The sequence below is a fragment of the Styela clava genome, chromosome 2 (genome assembly GCF_964204865.1).
Source record: "Styela clava chromosome 2, kaStyClav1.hap1.2, whole genome shotgun sequence".
Taxonomy (NCBI): Eukaryota; Metazoa; Chordata; class Ascidiacea; order Stolidobranchia; family Styelidae; genus Styela; species Styela clava.
This window is the reverse complement of record NC_135251.1, coordinates 13896559-13919132: the sequence shown is the minus strand read 5'-3', so window position 1 is coordinate 13919132 and position 22574 is coordinate 13896559. Positions and strand designations below refer to the sequence as shown.

Here is a 22574-nt window from a genome sequence, read left to right as displayed (position 1 = left end):
TTATCAAGCGTCTCCACCACATACCATTTGCGAGGGCTACATTAAAATTAAAACTAGGTATTTTTATAAAATAGCAAAAGGCCACAAATGTTAAAAGTCTTTCACCGCTTGCCTGGACGGTCATTGGCCATGCAACCAAACAATGCAATATATTGCTATCAAATCTAGTGTCTTACATTCAATGAAGTTTATATGCAAAATCCAACGAAAATTAATGATTTACACATTTAATTTCAATGGATTATGTTATATTTAAAATAAGAGTGCAAATTATAGTAATGGACACTTTGATGAAAAGAAAGATTAATATTATCACAATGATATACTAAATCTTGAAAATATTCCATCGCAAGCTGGTGGAAATGCCAAAAGATTCTATCTAAGGCAACCCGGAAACAAGTGAAAACTAGATCATGGGTCGACACTTGAAAAACCTTGTAATAAAGTGTTAAACAAAGCTATCCACTGACTTCTTGTTTGAGAAGCTATAATAAAAAAACAAATTGTTAAGACATAGCCTGGAGTTTTTGTGTAAAGATACATATATATGCCACACCAACAAATCCCAATAACAAAATACCCACAGTAATTTTCGACATTACGTACATAGTAATGACACAATAAATCATCTATCATTTGAGGCTGTCAGCAGCATCCATAATATTGATAATTTACACTTAGGACGCAATGGAAAACAAAATTTGTCGTAAGAATTGTTCTCAAAAAGTTACCCACAAACAGATAGCTGAGTGGTCATTGTTTGTTTATTATTAAACCATGATAAATATTAGGATTTCAGTACATTAACAATATGACAAATTACAATCCTATTATCCACCATATTAAGACACAAAATTTGCATTATGACGAAAAAGAGGAAAATAGAAATACTCAAACTTGCATCAAGCTTCAAAAAAAAAACTACTTCATTGCCTGTCCAAAGAAGTTGCTCATAAAAACAAGAAAAAAAAGTTTAAATAATGACACAGCAAATTTGGTTATGACTTGGAACTTTTGCACAACACAAGTTGAAGACTGAAGCAGTTTTATAACAATTTATTTGCATTTTAATTACTAACCCAAAAATAAAAGTTATTTTTGTTGAACGTTTTTAATAAAATAAACACATTTCCGATATTATTAAGACAACATTAATGGAATGGATTAATATATACTTTCAAAATAAAAATCACTTTTCTACAAAGTATTTTCGTAATTTTTACAGCATTACCCTATTTGCATTGTTTCGCTTTGGGAATGTTAGTCAATAACATGATACAACACTTAAAAGCTCATCAAATCTGTGTAAGCTATTCCCAAATGTGAAACTTAATGTCTATAAAGAAAATAAATGTTTGAATATACATAGGATGCTACCAAGTTGCATTCTAGAAATCTATTCGGAGTTTCTGATGTCGTTAGTAATTCTAGCAGATCACTTGAATGTTGCTTGAAGATGAAGCATTTTTAGTCTAGCAATCACGACACGTTTTGGACAATGACAGATTGAAATAAATATTGAGGTATTCAATGCTAAGTTAGTGTTACATTACTAGATGATATACTTTCAATATGTCAGCAGGTTCTAGATTCGGAGCAATGGAATGGAAAATCTTTTTCTATTATTGTTTTGGTGAAATACATGATTGAATGTTAGTTACTGACTCAATAGTTTAGAAGAAACAAGCCCATTACGATTGTGGTCATCATTACATTTATCCACTGAATAAGAAATTAAAAAGAAATCTAGACGACAAACAAATTATATCGTCAGTGGAAACAAATAACGAAAGCAAAGTTGCTTTACCATATAATTTTCACCACGAAATATTGTTTTGTGCAATGTGAACAAAAAAACACAAAACTGAATGTGTAAATGTAGAATTGAAAAGAGGGTGGTGTGATAACTAATGGTCTTATTCGCACTATTAAAGGTGAAACCCACACAATACCAAAGACAAATTGGTATGAATTTTGGTCAAACTGTGTTTAAAAATGTCAAAATGATTTGTTTTGTTTAATCCTTTAATATTGAATTAGTATGCAGAAGAATCTTGATATGTGCTTCTACAAATTAACTAGTAATTTTCCACAAACAAATAGATTCTATTAATGAACAAGAAACCGGATTTTGTTTTCACTGAATCTTTTGATTCCTATTGTATAATATTTGAGAAACACACACATAATAACTAACCGATTTTAATAACACGACAACAGTTTCAGTACTATATTGATTCACCATGTTTAGGAAAAACTGTCACAAATACGCACACCTCCTATTTTTCATAAATTTGACATTATGACAATAACAAGATTTTTTTTATTGTATTTGCCACCAAGATATTTTTTCCTGACTTCCCAAACATTGCTACAACATAAATTATGTAGATATTAGATATACAGCTAATTAGTGAGACAAAAAAACTTAGAAAAGCATATTACTAAATTGAGTGGTGACCAGTAACAAGGACAAATAACAATATACAAAAGACAAATAAAATAGAGAAAACATTATTTCAGATCTTTGGGGAAAATTATGTATAATGCCACCTACGGTAATTCCTCCAATTTTATTTAATCAAAATCGATGGACTGTGATATATATCAGTGAAAATATTTAAATTTGGAACTATATTTCCTGACATTTATATAAACATAAGGTGACAAATTACCATTTTGAAAGAACAAGCTCTTTGGTGTGTGAATGTACCGCAATGATCCGTAATATTGCCCATGAAAAAAAAGGAATACAGTAGTATATAACTTTTAAATAAAATTGATTTTATGTTGAAGAGTTGAAGAGCCGCCAAAAATATAATATTTCTGAAGCAAGAGTGATGGAAACAAGGGTCGTCAGCATTAAGGACAGATTAATAGCAGATATTTTGGTACTCCCGTAGTGTGTGTACCAGGTTAGAGTTAGGCCATAATTTTATTCTGATTTTTCCTTATTTTCGTTCCATTACGAGTTCGGGGACTGTTTGTGTTAGCCAATTGAATATCCCCCAGCCCATAGCCAGGTTTCAGTTCCTTTACACAACTTGATGTAAATTAGGCGAACAAAATTAGTTACCTCCATATTGATAAACACACCTCTGGAGCGCCGAAATTTGCCATAGAGCGGCCAAAACAGCTCAATTCAGAATTTTTGAAATTTTTTAATTGCAATACAAAATTTTGACAATTACCATGACATCGACATTGATGTGTAATTTTGATGCATAATTGAAAAAAATTTAGAACTGAGAATACACCCAAGATCTCTATTATTTTTTAAATAAAATGAGTAAAATAAAAGTGAGATCATTGATGCCACTCACATGACATGATTATCTTCAGCTTCATATTTAGTGCTATAAAAATCTAGCATAGTTTGAAAACTTCATATCAGAAAAGATTATATTATTAATGGTTGTTAAATAAAACCAAAGTATAATGATAAAAACAATAAAAAAAAAGGATTTATTTCACAATTTCACTAATATCTTTCCTTTCCTCATCAGTAATTTCTTCATCTTCTTCTGTGTTTTCAGTTTTTTCCTGTTTTAAATAAAAGCAGAAAAATGGATATTTAGCAGATAAGGCTATAAAATAAAAAATATTTTAGTACAACTTCCCTGACACCTGGAAGTTACTTATTCATCTCAAACAGAAACAGCGAGACATTACCTCACAGTCTCAGTAAAGATTCCAGAATAAAAACGAAAGCAGTTCAAAAGCAATTTTGTATGATTTCGTGCCCTTGATGTCGTCATGGTGATTACGACTGTCTACTCAACTTTGTTAAAGTCGGAGCGTGAGTTAAAGATCTGTTTCATTGACTTCCGTGACCTGACCCATAGTGTAACAAAATTTGGTATGCAACGCCAAACCAAAAAGATTTTGATTCATTTTAAAGTAGCAGCTCTCTTCATACCAGTAAACACTCTCTATAACTTTCCTCAAGAGTGAAAAGTGAGATACACTTTATACATAAATTTTAAAATAGCATTGTGTGTTCCTGTCGGTTCAACTTTTAACAATCTTTTGAAAATAAAATATAATTTGAATTTTATATTATTGTCCAGACCAATTTAAAAAAACAGTGACAATACTTAAATGGTGATAATTATTAGAGATTAGACGTTAACTTCAATAGGAATTTATACCTCTTTACATTTCTCTTCTATTACTGAAAGATTGGCAATAGCAAACGCTCCTTTAGATACCATCCTTCCTGTTATTTTAATATTATACTGTGCTTCATCACTCTTCTTAAAATGAAATGTATCCTTTCTCCAATTTTTCTCAGCATCACCTAAAAAGTTTAATAAATAGAAATAAGCATCACAACTAAAGTTGTAAGATATATATTTGAAATATACAATGGATTTAAACATATTAATTTACAATTATCACAACTTACGATAATGGCTTCTACAATCCGGTTTTGAAACAATAATGAAATATTGAACTATTTTTCTAATATGACAATATGAAAGTTTCAAAATAGCATTTTAAATAATAGAGCACATTTATTATAAGGTGGCATAAAAAAACTCTTGTCAACACACTGACAATTTTGTGACAAAATCTTGGAGCAAATTTCCATACATTTATATCTTAATGTCCATTACAATAATAGCAGATATAAAGATTTTTCAGCATTTTAATTTAAACAAAATGATGAATTCCATATAAAAATGATTTAAAGAACATTTTAAGAGGAAGTAGAGATGTATTGTAAATTTGTAAGCATAAAAAATATTGTATATAATGACTCAATTGGGTCACAGGAATAACTTTTTTAACATGCAAGTAAGTTATTCTATATATATTCATATAGATCAACAGTATAACTCTCATGAAATGTATTTATTCATAATATAAAATGGAAAGTCTTAGAATCTATTTTCACCAATATTAGAGATAGTTTTCATTCTTTTAAAACTTCTACTGATAAAATGCAGAATAATTTTGAATGAGTATGTTGCTAATAACAATGCTTTTGTAACACATAACATGACTGGGATTTAAAGCTGTACAGATGGGATAATGATAAGATTTTCCATGAGATTGCTATGGCAGCATTAAGCTTTCTATTCAGAAAGTTCTTTGAAGCATGTTCAAGGCTTCAGAAATTGAGCTGAATTACAGCCTACGGGTGTGGTTAGGAACTAAAACTTCGTCAGAAATAGAATCTATGAATACCTCTGACGGTAAAAATAAAAGTTTGAAAAGTATGCCAGGGATATTGAAATGTAGTTGGTAGGGGCCTTTATGTGTTTATGTGTAATTTCATATAACATTTTATTTCCCCAGAAATTACTTTAATGAAGAGAGAAAACCGCACATATTATAACATTAGACTTGACTATCATGACATCGTATTGGTAGGTTAAAATCCCAAGCCCAGCGCCTCGCCCAGAGTGTAATAAATAAGTAGGCAATTCTGAATGGAAAAGATTCTGCCCTTTCAAACTATGGTAGCTCCCTACCTAGCAACGGCTGCTTGTGCAGAACCTTATTCAGAGCAAAAGTTGTATAAATATGTTGTATTACATAAACACACTGAGTCATCATTAATAACAGGATAACGATAACATATTAGGAGCATCAAAGCGGCAAACAATACAAACGGTGTTGTTTCCTATTTCTTTCCATAAAAATTGTAATTACATTCTATTAAAACTGAAAAACCATGTGTTTGGCCAGAATCACTTTTTCAAACAATTGAAAAAAATTTTCAGTGCATTTCGTCACATATACTAATTTTAATGACTCATTTATACTGGCTAGAAGTGACAATACTAAAATTGCTTAACAAATTAGAAATAATAGAAAATAGGAACAATAACCTTGACATTCGTCAATTTTATAAACTAATGATAAACATATATATACATACCTTCAAGCAGTCCAGGTAATTCAAAAATTTCACCGTTATTTTCAATTTTAATGCCACCTGTATGAAAACAATTACATAGTGATTTTTAAATACAAACCATGTGTATACAATTCTCTTTGGCATACAGTATGTCCTCGCATATAAGACGACCCTCTAAAAACGACCCAAAAACGATGCATTTATAAAAATTTGCATATAAGCCGACCCTACAAATCGTAACACACCGTACAAGTTGTAGCTGTTGGAATTAAGTAAGCATAATGCCATTTCGTTTGAGGAGGTAATGCCGAATCAGAAAGATATTACAAAATCTTATAAAATAAGTAGCTGCATACATATCAGTGGTCGCTTGTAAAGAGCCTTGCTCAGAGCAAAAGACATAAATATAAATAAATTTTAATACAAAAAATATATAGAAAACTACTAAAAATTACTTGAAAACCTATTACCTGATTCCACAGAAAATGTTGTCAAAGTCAATTTCGCACATTGGTTTGATTGAAATGAATCCAATATTATCCCAGCAGGAATATTTGATGCCAGTGTAGTATCATCAATAAACAGATAAGAAGCTGAACAAAAGGAATCAAAATTATAAAAAATAGGTATCAGAAATAATGAAAAAAAGCTGTTTTTGTTAAAATTTGATTTCTATTCTAGTTTGAACCTAAAACAAACTGTAATTAGTTGAAAATAGTTATAAAATGCTTGTCTGAAGAAGTCTGACTGAACTTTCACAAAGGCATAGAGCAAGGAAAGGTAGCTATGAAACTTATCTGGTAATCCAATTTGCCATATAATGCTAACAGCCTAACAGGTACTGAAATGATTGGATAGTCTTGGATAGAGGCTTGTTTTAACTATCTTATTAGAAATGAATATTTCATTTGAAACTAATATAAGGTGACTCTCAATTAATGGCGCTCCAGAAGTGTGTGTACCAATATGAAGGTAACTAATTTGGTTTGCCTACTTTACATCAAGTTGTGTAAAGGGACTGAAACCTATGGGAAGGGGGTATATCCACTTCGCTAACAAAGACAGTCCGAACTCGTAATGGAACTAAAATGAGGAAAATCGGAATAACCTAACCTGGCCTATCCCTAACCTGTTACAGATACTTCAGTACCAATTAATACAGATAACCATAAGTTGGACATAATCTCTCTTGAATTTATATACTAACAACCTTTTGCTTTAATGAACAATTTGAGGAAAATAGTTATGGGAGGAGGATTTTGTACCCAAACATACCATTGAAAAAAAAATTTCCCATTCCACATTCAACACAGAATTCATATCGAAAGAACTTTTATGCCGAGTAGTGTGGTGAGTTTTATAAAACAAATAGCCCTTAGACAGAGTGAAAAACAGTTTTAAGATTCAATCTCAATGGACATTTTGTCGAAATTGTTGAGGCAGGTCCAATAGAGTAAATTAACTTATTATGAATATTTGATGACGCACGTTTCCTTCCTATCATAATTCTTTCCTTCCGCTTCCAAACCAATAATCAATATTATTTTAATTTAATATGTTCTATCAAGTACGCCAACCATTTTGCTAGTATTAACATATCATTCAAAATACACATTACCTTCAGCTTTACTGTTGTCTCCTAAATGAGAGTTTATGATGTCAGAATTTCCGATTTTCCATTTTCCTGTGCTACTCAAATCATCGTGATATTTACAAAGCGGACTTTCTGCTTCTGGATTTTCTTCAAATCCGCATTGCACCAAGGCGACTGAACCTGAAATAAATATATTTTTGCGTAAAATTTGCTTTTTAAATGTCAAATATGATGCAATCGGAAAGACTCCGTGCTGCTATGTTACATATACTACAATAATGTATATTAATTACAAATGAGCAATGCCCAAAAATATTAACACATGAAGGTCCATTGAGGCAGTTACTCGACGCATTACCAATAAATAGCCTATGTGACCTGTACTAAAATCTGTTACTTAAGCTTCAAATTTGCAAATCAAATTTCCCACTACAGCAATCCACATCGATACCGGTAAGAGCACAGTTGAGCAATGAGCACTGGATTTGTCACGAAGGTAGCAGACTGATATGACAATATAATGACATGAGGTGGCATAATATTCATATAAAATGGAAAAATTTTGATTAATTAAAATATCGAGGCAGTTTAAAAATAAGAACAGTAAGTAATAGCCTGCTAACAACTTCAACTATATTCAAGTACTAAAAATTCAATATTGCTCCAGTACAAATGCACCACTTTTTCTAGGTGTAACGAATTATGTTGTCCATGCACTACTTTATATAATAGGCTAATACATAATAATTAACAATCTTTGTTCTTATACAGAGTTTTGATATATTTTATGATACACCATTAAATATGCAATATACTTGAGTGGAAAAAGGAAAGAGCTAACTAATCCTTTCAATATTGCTAACCTGGTGCATCCGCGTCATGGATTTCTTCACTGTCATCTGCGGGTGGCTGATCCTGTATATCAATGAAAGTACAGGTTAAAATTTAGAGTTCAAATCCCGGACTCACCTCCTCACCCATGGGTGTATTAACAACAACTTGTTCGCCGATATTCCAAACTATAATTACTCCGTACCTGGCAATGGCTGCTTGTGCATAGCCTTGTTCAGAGCGAAGGACACTTTTTTTTCTCAAGAATTAACGACCAAACTCTTTGAATTTGTGTCTTATTATCAACGTATATATTAAAACTAAATGTTTTGTGTGTCAAACAGATCTGATGATACATAGTTTATACATTAACTGTGATTCTTTAATAGTGAATTTCGGGGGAGCTGACTTCAATGACCTTATGGTCGTATCGCTCCCTCCAGTCTATACCGAATTGACTTGCATATTTTGTTGATATTTTATTATACCATTGCTTGTTTTCTGGTTGACAAAATAACGAGTTTCTCTCTCTTTCTCATATAAAAATATCAGAAAAAAAAACCTCAAATAAAGATAATTGAATTCTAATTTTTGCTTTTCGTTTTTTATTTTTTTTTCATTAAAACTTTTAATCTAATATTTAGGTAAATAAAATGACTTGCAAGCCAAACATTGAGAAACATACCGGACATGCTTGGGCAGAGCTTTGTTTAGAGAAAGACATGGATTACACCATTGAAACGAATTTAGAAAGATACTCTGGTAGAGTTCACCGATTTAAAAAGGAAGTTTGAAACGAAATTTGTTGCAACTGTATCTTTACATATGGAAAATGCGATTTATTCCATATTAGAAATTAGAAGTTACGGTAAGTATTGTGAAATTCTACTTCGCAATTCTTTTCATGTTCATAATTTGGAAAATTCATTTATCCTCTGAATTTTTTCATTCATTCGATATATAAAGTTTTGTCGGGATAAATATATCATGAAAATAAAAAATTATTCCAGTGCAAAATTTACACAAAAAGAGTGTTTTTGAATACTGAATTTTTAAAATAAATGTTATGTAATTATTATAGCATCTATATAAATTTTATTGGACACAATCTTCATATATTAAATCTATCTTTGTATTGCTCAAATCATTTAAAATAGTATAGGGAAAAATACAAGAATTACCATACATGGTATTATTTCAGCATAACATAAACCTGTGATAAATAGGCTATACAGGTTTGTGTCATAAAATATATTGAAGCAGTTTTACCTTATTTTCAGATTCATTTTCGGTACCGATATCTTTGACAACTGGCTTGTTTTCATCATTCGGAGTTGTTTGACTGCAAAAATAAATATATAAACTGAAAAATTTGGGCTCTTGTCAAACAAGGAAAAGATAGGAAATTTCCCCGATATATTTCACAGAATCGAATCGAAACATTTTATTCCTAAGCTATGCTTATGAGTTATGATAGTATCAAAAAAACTATAATAGGCATGCTTTTTTGCTTTAATGAATCATGGTTGAATTAGAAAACAGAACATTGCAATAAAGAACAAGACACATGAAGCATACTACAGTTATGAATTTCACATATTTGGGAGAAGCGGACCTACCTATTGATCCTTTTGAAAGCTACTGTGGCTGCTCTTGACACAAAAATCAATTTTTTATATGCTAATTAAATCACTCCCGAATTGGATGGATATGTCTCCTATTTTTTGTGTATTTTTTTTGGCCGTTAGGGAAGTTGGTACATGCTGTGATACCATGATTTATGAGATTGCGCCGCCATGTAGATCATTTGGTGATCAATTTTGATGAACAGCAGGTCACTTATATCAGTGTATTGCTCTTGAATTTTGATTTGATAAATTCATGCTCCAATCAACACTCATTTCAACATTAAAAATATTGAACATAAAAAGTTGAACAACCTCACCAATTTTTTTTGGTTTTTGCTAATTTAAATTCTTGTTCAAAAGGAAATGCACAATAATGTATTAACAATAATATAATTACCCAATAGGACTTTGCTCTAACTTTTGTATCTTGGCTTGCAATTGCTCAACAATTTCTTTAGTACTCTCAAGTTCAGCAAGGCAACGTTCATGTTCTGAGTCCACAGTTTCCTTCAGATAAAAAGTTTTTAGAATTCACCACTACTAGAATAATTAGAAGGGTTTGATTTTGCAATGTTTGAATCAAAGTTCACTATGCTACAATAACTGTGTAGATACCTAACAATTCTAGCCTTTGGTCCATTATTAACACTTGTGAACCAGTATTTTCAACTTTCATACAGAATTTTACAGAAAAAACAGCTGGAAATATGATTACCAGAAATCTCAAAACAGAAATTTTTTTTAAATCTGGAATTTGGTTCCTAGTACCAGTGAGTTTTTGTAGATATTCCTATTTATAAAATTAAATTTCCTAAGTTTCTCCAGCATCACACCATGAAGTTGAGAAAACAACATGAAAATTTCCACAAACCTTCTCTTTTTTAAGTCGCTCATAACTTGCAGTTAATTCTTTTAAATCCGATCGCGATGAATCAAGAACCCTTTCCTGTGATTCCTTCTCATTCTTATATTTGGCTGATAAACCTGAAATATTTTAATATCTATTCAGCTGCCAGATTCGGTTCAATTTCTAATGCCGTACATATGCTAATTAAACTTCATTGGTTGATTAACAATATATAACTATTGGCTCAAAACCAGGGGTCTGGAAACTATGACATAGTCTGGTGATGGTTAGGAGTATTATATGCGAAAATCATTATACTATACCAACTAGAAGTACTTGCAGGTGCGTACTTCGGGAGACCCCCAGACTCAAGCTTAAAATTTAGATTCTGTGTTGATAACAATTTTTAGGACAAAAATTTAGACTCCGAATACGAATAATTCGAAATTTCGGCTCAAGATACCACCCTAATATCAATAAAGATGACTACACAGATCTGTTCGCAATAAAAAGGCTAGCTCTGTGGCCTTTAAAAAGAGAAATGCATGGAATTGTATAAAATGAGAGAAAACCAATGTGTTACAGTCATATCAGTGTCGACCTATTATCTCAAGCCTGCAATGATGTCTAAGATTCAGATCATGCCTAAAACTCTGCTCAGAATGCAATAATAATCAATTTTCTACCTTTTTCTTCTGCCAATTTCGTATCACATTCATTTTTTTCCATTTGAATTTCCGTAGTTATCTTTTCCGCTTTTAATTTCTTTCTATTGGTATCTTCAATATGTTCATGCATTTCACTATTTTTTGTCTAAAACAAAAGTTTAGTTTAAAACTACGTTTTTACTTCGTTTAAACGCTATTTTGCATTACATGTTCCACAAAAATAATTGAATGACTTATCTTAATTAACGTCAGGTTAGTGATATTTAATAAAGCAAAAAATATTTACCTCAATTGCAGATATTTCAACATTCTGGGTCCATAATTTATAAAGAAGAAATATGTTAAAAACAACAAGTGCTAGCAAAACCCATCTTATTCGACTCATATTGTGTCGAGATCCTCTTCCACGCTGTAAGCCTGAAATATGATGAATATTTTGTTTAGGCAGATAATATTTCATAATTTTCCCAGACATACACTTAAATGAGAATATTGCAAGTCAGGTGGTGAACAGTTAGAATTAAATAAAGTCTGCATCACATTATCGACAACTCTCCACATGCTGACATGAGGTGCAGTTTGAATGAGGTAAATAGCAATATCATTGTAACTGAGACAGATGACAGAATTGTTAGATTGAATCATACTACTGTACTATGTCAAATCAGGTCAAACAGCTAGAGACTTCCAGAGTCATACCAAATCCTCAGCTTGAAATTCATATTACTGTATTATAGAATGACGGCAATTAGCAGAAGATTATTATTTTCTATCTAGACTACATAATAACGTTATTTGATAATGCACATGGCAAAATATCCTAAGATATTGGTACGGATGTGTATTAATATTATAGGTTGAATGTTACTTAAATCTCTTTTATTTTCGAATGAGTGTGCACGCGCCCTGGTTTGACATGTTTGAGAAAATTCCCTTAAAAATGAGGCCTTATTTTGTGTTGTTAGTGGGCTATGACCCAATTAGCCTATATAGACTAGGCCTATGTATATTAAATGTTCTTTTCCCAGTTTGTTCAGTAATAGAAAGTACCTAAGTTAGGTAGGTTTGCAGGTAGACTATTAACATAAAAGCTTCGAAGCTGATATTTTGCAAACAAATCAGAAATCAAATCAATGCTACCTGTTTCGTAGTCATTCTTCATCATCAATGTGTTTTTTGACTACCGGTCTTCTACCGTACGGTATTCCGTTAAAAATATATTCGAATGTAACTGCTGAACTGCAGAACTTTATGAGCAATTCAAATAGTTGCCTCCGAGTTTCGTTGCAGTGATGAAAGGGGAAAAGTCAAGATGAACGATAATACTCTTTATTGACATCTACCGGTAGCAGTTATTTAGTCATTTACAATCCACATGGATTCACATGTTGCCGTTTGCAGAGTTGACCCTTGCCCAACGACTAACATACCGCCCTTGCCTGATTGCCCTGAAAGTTTAAGCTGCCCGAGAATCTCGTGTTCAAACGAATAATACGGAAGGTTGCAATGATAAAAGGATGCATAAAATTACGATCATGCAGGTCTATCCTGTTGTTTCGTCTGGCACATTGTAAATATGGAGGCCAAAGATCTAATGCGTTTTCAAGTGAGTTCACTTTTTTTAAGGTCAAAAGGTTAGAATGTTTAATAGAGAGAAAGATTTATTATTTTTTCAACCAAAAAATACAGTCATCAATGATTCATAATAGGCCTGTAGTGATTAATTCGATTGATTGATGAATTGAAATGCTGTTTTGTCCCCACAGCTTGTTTTCATTTTCTGTGGATGACCCAACCTGCCTCACATCAAGACATTGACATTTTCTATTTTACTTCACATGCAAAGCTTATAAAATGATGAGTAAGGTACCCTGCAAATGCTCTCGTTATAATGTTAGACTTTAAAATCATTATATCAGTATATTATATGAGAATATTATTATTTACATATCTGAATGTTTGTGTATGTTGAATGTTTCATGTATTTGAATGTTTTTCATCTGTTTTATTGTATGCGAAACTGATTTTACAGATTCTGCACAAGAATCCAGTGAATTATGTATTGCTCAATCAAGCCGTGATCAAATCGTCAAAGAGCAAAATGATTTATTTTCAAGTTTAAAATCCAAAATCATGTCGGCTAAAATTCCAAGAATTGAAAAAATTAAGGTTTGTGTTTCAGAAAATCAATTTTCAAATAGTTTTATTATATATAAAATTGACAAACCAGTGCAAAATATTTCCTATACAAAGCATTTTCCTGTTTTCATTGTACTATTTGGTTTGGTGAGATTTTATTGGAGATCAAATATGTATGCTAGTGTTTATTTATCTCTTTCTGATGTACTTTTCTGTAACATTTGGGTCAAAAGTTTTTATATACAAAAGTGGCAATGACGGCAATTAGCCTTAGCCAATGTTTTTTCTAATTGATATTGTTTCCAGGTTGAATACAGAGGACGCAACATAGCAGATGATGCGACAATGTTAATGAATAAAATGTTATCAACACCATATCAGTGTGCAATGCGTTAGTGCATTTTTGTTATTTTATCTTGAATATCAATCTATTTGCATAATGTATAGTTCAGCTTTTCATAGTGGGTATGAAATAAGTTAGTTTTTTTCGAATTAATATTTCCTATTCTAGTTGGTAGCAGAAAATTTTGTGGTTTCTTCTTATTTTCAACATTTTGTTACTTCACTAATGTCACTAAATTGACTCGTGTCACACTAGCCGAAACTACTAGCGGAGTTGAATAGTGTGCTTGGGTAGCCCAAATTGTTCACTGGCCTTCTATCTTTGCTGGGAATATATTCCAACAGGTATAATAACTGAATATTAATGTTATAGCCTGACAATATAATTCCTTCCGGTGACTTTAGGGAACCAGCCTAAACAGTATTACAAAAATGTCTCTACTATATGTCAGAAAAATTAGTAATTACTCTCCTGTACCTTACATTTGGTAAAATTTGAGGATAAATCAATCTGCAGTTATGGCAAATATAATCTAAAACGGCATTTTGCTATCATGGGAGCAATGACCATTTCCAAATTTTGAGGGATTTTGCTTCGAGAACTCCATCGATGTTTGAGAGCACTTACATTGCGGGAGCTCTTTCTCCGCTGTGAAGAGTCTGAAATCTTACATTAAGCGTAGATATAGAAAAACATAGCATGTTTCAGTGATTTTCTGGTGTATTTTGCATGTTTTTTTAGTTTGGTTAATGACAAATAAAGATCAATTGATTGCACAATAAAAGTTTTGTTTTGTATTTCCCTTTTCACCTATTTGTTCTGACACCATAGTGGCCCGCGAACAATGCAAAAATAATTTTGTGGCCCGCGAAGACGACAACCTTGGACCACCCTGGTATAGATAATAAAGAGTTTAATATTTAAAACTAGGTTGATGTTGTAAATTTTTTTCTATTCTGTCATTCCAACAACTGAATCTTGAATTTTGTCAATGAACCAAATAATGATTTATCAATGTTCGATATATTTGTTCAGAAAAGTCACAATTCTCCCCTAAAAGGTAAAATATTAACACAGATATTTATTGTTTGTAATTTTCTGTATAATCTTCTAATAAAATCATGACATTCCTTGTTTTCAGACATTTCAAAAAATCTTGCCGATGATTCAGTACTTGCACTAGTAAAGAAGAACGGTGAATCTAATCAGCAAGACGGGGTCATTGTTGCAGTCAAAACCGAAAATGCAAGGACAGATGTCGATGATAGTAATCCTAGCACAGAGGTCAGAACTTTATATCAGTTCATATAGGAAAATCATGTTTATGTGATCTTGATTTGTAGACATAGTTCAACATTTGCGTGTGCATGATATGCTGAATGGCTGTATTTGACAAAATGGTTTTTATTATAGAGAAAAACAATTTTACCATGTGGATATTCTATATAAATATCCACCCACTTCATTTTCTATCATCACTACCTCTTTATTATAGAGTGGTTTCACACCTTCTCTCCAAACAGGGCTCTGTACATTGTACAAGCGGTTTTGATAGCTAAGAAGCCACTATTATCTTGGAAGGGCTGGAATCTTTTTGGTTCAGCATTGCCTACAATAACATACATTTATTACACATAAATGGTGGTTGGCTCGATGATTAAACTCGAGATCTGTACCTGCGAGGCCCACATAGCCCAAAGGTTTAGCGCAGGGGTGTACAACAGGCGGCCCTCGGGCCACAATCTAAGTTCACCAAGCCATTTAGTGTGGCCCTTGTCAACACTGAGATTTTTCCCCATCACCTATATATTCCTTACCTCACAGTTTGTGTTTAGAAAGGCTTACATGGGTAAAAATACATGTTTTTTTGCTATTGTTGATGCATAAAAAATTTCGAAGATTTGCCCGGTTGCTGTAATGCTAAGCGATAACCACATTTCGCGTATTTGTGTGACCCAGCCAGATGTGTGATGTTGGTTATATGGCCTAACCGAAAAAAAAGTTGAACAATTTTGCTCTGGGGTTTAGTTCATGCTTTCTATCATGGATCTGCAAAATTTAATTCCAATGATCTACTTAAATCTATTACATAGCAATATGGAACAGATATGTGCAGGTAGAGGAAGTCTCACCACACCCAATATGATTACTCAGTCTACATGTTAAAATCATTTCCATAATTTCACAGGTTATTACATTAGGTGAGATTTCACAGCCTGAATGGATACCATGGGATATGCACAGACCCCTCGATTTTGATTGCGAAATTAAACTCTTGAAATATAATATGTATCAACCTGAAAAAGAAGAAATGATTATGATCAACAGGGTTGGTGCAATTTATTCATGCTTGATTTTTTATCGGCCATTCTGGATTTATCTCAGAAAATGTTCATAAAAATTTCTCACCTAGGTGTGTATATTTTATATATTCAAATGGTTTAGAAGGTTTTTTTTATTTCAATTATTTCAATACTCTTTTTACATATTACTGTAATTTATTGAGAAATATGCACGATAAGTACTAAACTTGACTTTCTCGTATCGTCATTCATTGTGATGCTATACGTACCATCTGGGTTCACATACCATATTTCCCTTTTTTTTTTCTAAGGCTTACTGGAAATCATGTTCCTTAATATTGGGAGCTGTTGCTCAAGAAGCTTTCCAGGAAGATGTCGATATTAAACTTGCCTATCTGCCAAATATATCAGGTATTTCTGATAGGCAAGCTAGAACTATCTTTTATCAAATTTCTGGTTACTTATTCGAATGCCAATCTATACTTGATTTATATTTTATAGTTTGGCATCTATACACCTGGATTTCAGTTTAACCAACAAAACAGATATTATCTTACTTTTCTTCTTGAACATTTTCTTATTTAATTTAAATACTTCACTGTTTTGGTTGTATAGTCATGATGAGCATTCATAATGAGGTATTCCACTTTTTGATTCCACATTTGAATATGTATCAATTTTAATACAGAGAAAAATGGAGCCTTTTGTTATGATATAAATTTGAGTAAAGACTTGATTCATTCTGATGGATCCGCAAAGTGGATTGTTGATGAATCTGTTTTGATCGCTTTAACAAAAACAGCACGCAATATTTTGTCACAAAAATTACGTTTCGAATATTTGGAAATTCATAAAGATGATGCTAAAGAATTATTTAAACATAATGAGTAAGTATGAAATATGGAAACTTATTGCATTCAGTTTATTTGGTGTATTTTGAATAAATGCCATTATTGATTGCCCATATGTGACCAGAATTTGACCCATTTTGTTGAGCTGATATATTAAAAACTTTATAATTTATCATCCCATCTTTATTTTGTTCATCCCTAGTCAAAATTGCAAAAAGAAATTGTTATGAAACAATTGTAGGTCGAATCACTATTTCTTAGCCAATATCAACCTAGTCGCATCTTCTAATTGTATCATTATTTGCAATTGAAAAAATTTGTCTCATTCGTGCAACAGGTATCAGTTGCAGCGCATTGAGAAAAATGTTTATCTTTCTCTTCCCAATTCATATATTCCTGTTTATAAATTTGGAAAATATATTGATATATGTGAAGGACCACTCATACCATCTACAGAATCGATATATCATTTTGTTGTCACTGCGGTAAGTATAGCAAAATTTTGGTACTTTGTGCCTTCGCTATAATTAACAAATCTTAATGTAGGACTAGTAGAGATTCTCAAACATGGGTAATGAGTTTCAACATTATCAAAATTATTCTTATATTGTTATTTTTTCATATTTTACTCTGTATTTTGCAGTAGTTTGTAAATAGTTTGAAAATAAATTTTAATTTTTTGAATAATTTTAAAATAATGTGATATCAGATGTAGAGGGAATGCCCATTTGATGCTTACTGTTGGATAGTGTTTTTCACATTTCTATACTTCTGTAAAATATATATAGTATTGCATTTTATATATTTAATTCATAACATCAGGTTCATCAGTTGAAATGTTCTGACCCAGATAGGACAGGAACATGTTTGTGGAGATTTCAAGGTTTATCGTTGCCTAAGCAGCTTCAAGTTCATCATGCTATATGGGCAATGTTGGAACACAGAGCTAGAAATCTAGTGAGTTTTTTCAATTTTAGGTTCTAGAATGGCTGATCTAAAAGTAGCTAGGTGAATTGAATTGAAAAAATATTTGAAACAAATCATGCAGATTTCTGGTCACTTGTGACTTCACTTGGTCATTTTTTTCTAGCCTATGGGGAAAATTCGTAAAAAAAACATGGGGTCCAGCTAACATAACACTCGTCCAGCTACCAGTCCATGTTGGGTATGGGATTAGTTAGCCAGTTACTTGTTCTCGGAAGCATGGACTGGATGGTGGAGGAAGCTGTTACCAACCAGTGGTTAAGTGAACCATCCTACGGCAGCGAGGAGTCCAGTAATCCTCTTGCACATAACTATCCTCTCATGGGATTCGAACCCATGCAGGGTCATCAGAGATGCTGTGGTGAGCGAGCGAATTTCTATTGATTAGCACGATGCGCCACACCACAATATGTACATATACAACATTTCATTACAGGTTAAACAAGACCTTCCTTTCAGTATAATGGAATCGGATGCTCATCATTTTAATGCTTCACTACATAAGTATCAGTCAATTGAAAATGAAACTAAGAAATACAGTCATGCTACTGGACAATGGTTGCAGGATAAATGGGATTTATCCAATGAGAAGTTGAAAATTCCAGAGAGATGATTTCCATGGATCTGAATGGCAAAATAGTATAATGACTAATGAGTATTATGATATATGTCATAGTAATCTATCATTATCAAATTAGCTGTGATTTTGGGCTATGCCGTCTTTTGATATATCGGTAAGATAGGTTAAGTCTGGACACTGATCAGCACATAGCATTGGAATCCTTTTATCCTTTGCCAAAAACTGCTGTTCAAAGTAAAGTTGTTTCTGTTGGTGAAAAAGGTCAAGATACAAAGACCTCATCAGAGAGGGGGCATGGATAAAAAGTTTTTGGAACACGTTACAGAAGTCACATGCTCATTGGAAGCCCCCAAGTTTTGTGGACTCCGTTGCTGAATTCATTTTAGAGTTCTCAAACATTGTCATGGTGATTGTGATTTTCTCATCATCATTTAACCTGACAAATTGTTTTACTACAAACTGCAAAGTGTTATTGTTTCCTCTCTATTTAGTTTATTTCTACTATTAAAAATCAATGTTTTCACTTTCCAGTATCTTGTACCTTTTCAGGGTTGGCGAAATTTGGTGCAGTGAATAGAAATGTTTTACAAAGTCTGATGTTGATCTAGGATTATAAAAACAAATGCACTGAAATTATTTGAATACCTTGTCACTCTTCTTTTACAATGAATACAAGATCTAGTTGTAAAAACCGGATAGGATAGAATTCACATATTTATCCTGGGGGATAGGATAGATTTCACATATTTATCCTGGGGTGAAGGAAAGTCGATAAGACGGCTTAACTATATGGCGAGCCACGCCTCTTGTCCGGTTACCATTCCATGTCGGGGATGGGATTAGTTCGTTTTCGGAAGCATGGACTTGGTTCAGGTAAGAAATCCTGAGAGTCCTTTAAAATGATTGAGATAGTTTTATTTCATTCCGTCAAAACAATATATTCATACATATATAAATATCAAATAAGCAGATTATTTCGCTACGTGACTGGGAGGCAACGATACGACCTTAAAGGGTCATCAGAGTCCGTTGCCACCCAATTCAATTAAATAAGCATAAATACAACAGGTTCGGCGTCAATATATCACTCATGTTTGTTTACTACATATAATATTTACAGGTCTTCACTATTTTCTCTCATGAAAGCTTTTTTTTAAATACAGTAACGGAAATTTCCACATTGAAATTGTATTGGAGAAAATAAATATGATGGGAACGTGATAGGTGAGAGCGCTGGACAAGATTCCAATTGTTTAGGTGACTTGTATACTTCTGGATGAATGTAAGTTGAAACAGGGTTTCGAACATGCAAACGGGATGTGTTTTATTATACTATACACATACTAGTGCGATATCAATCAATCAATTTTATTTCGGTCGCTCTGGTATAAAACGAAACAAAAATAATAACAAACGAACAAACACAGAGGACCTGGAGGACGGGCATAACCTAAAGAAAAGTTAAAAACGTGAAAATACGCGCCCGTTCACCAAAAACAGTCAAATAACACAATAAAACAAAAATACAGAATCGGGCATTAACTTCAAATAAATAAATTTATGAATAACGGTGACAACAATAGTCAGAATAATCACAATAACCAGAAGCACGGGTTGGGTCACCGAAACATGCTTGGTATGTAGGTTTGGAAAGGTATGATGAACTGATGGAGAACAGCGACAAGCAATACTTACAAAAGGCCGTTTTGAAAGTAAGCTATTCTGGCGAGCGTTGCTTGTTTTGGATTCAACGTTGACGTCCACCAATTCATGCAAGACTGCCACGGACGTGAAATATCACGAAAACTATGGATTTGAAACTCTAATATTTCGCTGTACGGTTGGCGACAAGGTGGTGGATTATTGTGTGTTGAAAATGAGAGAAAAAGTGTTATACTAGACAGAAAAAACAAACAGAGCTAAAAGAATTATACAAGACCCAAAATATGAAATGTCAAAGCCGAAATATTTTAAAATAAAATGAAAAAGATGGCGCTCTTAAGTTTCCGTTCATCAAATTGAAAATTGCTAACCGTGAGTAGTGACGTGTAAATGAATTGCCAAAACCACGTTTGGATTTATTCGCAACTCGTCCGTATGGCAGGCATTTCCCACAGCGTTTGTTTAATTTAGAAAGGGATGTGAGGGTTTTTGATGGTTCCCAGAAATCATTTTACGCAGATAAGTTGCCTTGTCGCATTGGGAGGGTAACGACAAGCAGTCAAGTCAGTAAGTGCGCATATCATTCTGGCATTGAATGAATACCTACCCCGGTACCTTTACCGGTATTTCAGAGAAAACAAATTATTTGGTTGTTGCTTGAAGTTTTGTAAAAATCGCATTAGTGAGAATTTAGTCTACTAATGTCTGAATTTATATCAATTTGCTATTTATTGCTACCATGCAGTGCAGCTGTTAAATAAAAACTGAAAGAATACAGAAATCTGGAAATTATTGAATCATACAGCAGTACGGTACCATATTACAAGAACTGACTAGAAATCAGTGGCAACATTTGCTCTTACACAATTCTGTCAGCTCAAATTTCTCGGTTTTCTACTAGCTTCACAGGCACAGAGGTCTCAATTTAAATTACAGAATTCTGGAATTCATGGAACTAGCCTAGGCCTATAATTTATGATTGTTCATTTCTGCTACAATGTGCAATTTGGTGGTATCAGAAATAAAGCATTACTGCATTATATATGGTAGGATAGTGCTTTATTTCAATATTAACATATATCACTGGAAATCATTATGTATTGTGCTTATTTATATTTCCTTCTGTTTTGAGATGCATTTTCATTTTTCTGTTTCAAACTGTGTTTTGTGTTTCACACCGTCTTCAGTAAGTAGTTAGAATCCACACTGATTTTTGATAACTATATTTTACATATATATTTATCATAACATTTTTGGCTCACCAAATTTGTGGAACCCCACCAAATTCGTTGGGGAGTTCTTTATCAAAAATGAGTATTTTACATCATTTTTTAAAAACTATTATAGTTCGTAAATTTGGCATTTAATTAATGGAATCATTCTACATTCTCAACCTTGTCATAGAATTAAAATCATTATGAAAAACATGTTTAGCAGAACAGAATTTGTGTCATTTGATCAGAAACACTTTCTGCTGTTTCATAGTATAGTGTACTCAGAATGGACTCCTAGTTTCCTATTTCCTGGATTAACTAATTAGGTGACCTACTTATTCATTGTTAATAAAAAAGACTAGTTGAGTATTAGGTTCATATTCATAAGTCATGTAACCAGGATATCCACATCCTTGAATGATGGGGTCTATCATTGCTGTAGCGTCAATATGTTCTGTTGAGCATGTATATCATTTGTGGGTGTGGTGAACTAGTGAGTAAAGTGTTAGAGTTGATAACTCAAATTTTGGTCTCAAATCTCATGCCCCCCACCCCATTGTGTAATAAATTAGCTGGATAAGGCCGAACCGAAAAAAAGTCCTGTACTTCTAATGCAGTGGCTTCTTACCTAGCAGTGGCCTCATTTGCAGAGTCTTGGGGGCTCCCGAAGTATGCGACCAACATGGCGGACATCGGAATGTAATATGTGTACTAGGTTAGTGTTAGGCCATAATTTTAGGTATAAATACTACAGGAGGCTCTTGGCTAGTCTTCGAACTGATAATAGGACTAAAATAAGGAAAATTGGAAAAAATTTATCGCCTAACCCTAACCTGTTACCCATGTTACGTTCCGATGTCCGCCATCTTGGTTTGCATACTTCGGGAGCACCGAGTCTTGTTCGGAGAGAAAATACTCATGAATATGTAATACAAAAATAGTATGTTTCTACCCCCCCCCCCCCCCCCCCCCCCGCACCTTTTTCATACTATTATTATATCATGTTGTACTTACAGTTTATATCAGTCCCACATTATATAATATATATTACTCGGATCAAC

The 22574-nt window shown here is 32.8% G+C and overlaps 2 protein-coding genes across 2 annotated transcripts; one reads left to right on the top strand and one right to left on the bottom strand.

The window, feature by feature from the left end:
- Window positions 1-211: 211 nt before the first annotated feature.
- On the bottom strand, window positions 212-12848 carry LOC120335828 (uncharacterized). Its single transcript, XM_039403439.2, has 12 exons — window positions 12578-12848; window positions 11724-11854; window positions 11456-11582; window positions 10794-10906; window positions 10320-10429; window positions 9564-9636; window positions 8327-8378; window positions 7488-7643; window positions 6340-6462; window positions 5891-5947; window positions 4152-4300; window positions 212-3543 (listed from the first exon to the last, which is right to left on the bottom strand). Exons 1-12 carry the CDS (start codon window positions 12600-12602, stop codon window positions 3466-3468), a joined length of 1194 nt encoding a protein of 397 aa, XP_039259373.2. The 5' UTR covers window positions 12603-12848; the 3' UTR covers window positions 212-3465.
- LOC120335827 (large ribosomal subunit protein mL39-like) lies at window positions 12828-19333 on the top strand. Its single transcript, XM_039403438.2, has 10 exons — window positions 12828-13043; window positions 13470-13606; window positions 13883-13967; window positions 15061-15203; window positions 16108-16248; window positions 16534-16633; window positions 16911-17109; window positions 17411-17558; window positions 17896-18030; window positions 18494-19333. The coding sequence occupies exons 1-10, from the start codon at window positions 12944-12946 to the stop codon at window positions 18668-18670; spliced, it is 1365 nt and encodes a 454-aa protein (XP_039259372.2). The 5' UTR covers window positions 12828-12943; the 3' UTR covers window positions 18671-19333.
- The last annotated feature ends 3241 nt before the right edge of the window (window positions 19334-22574 follow it).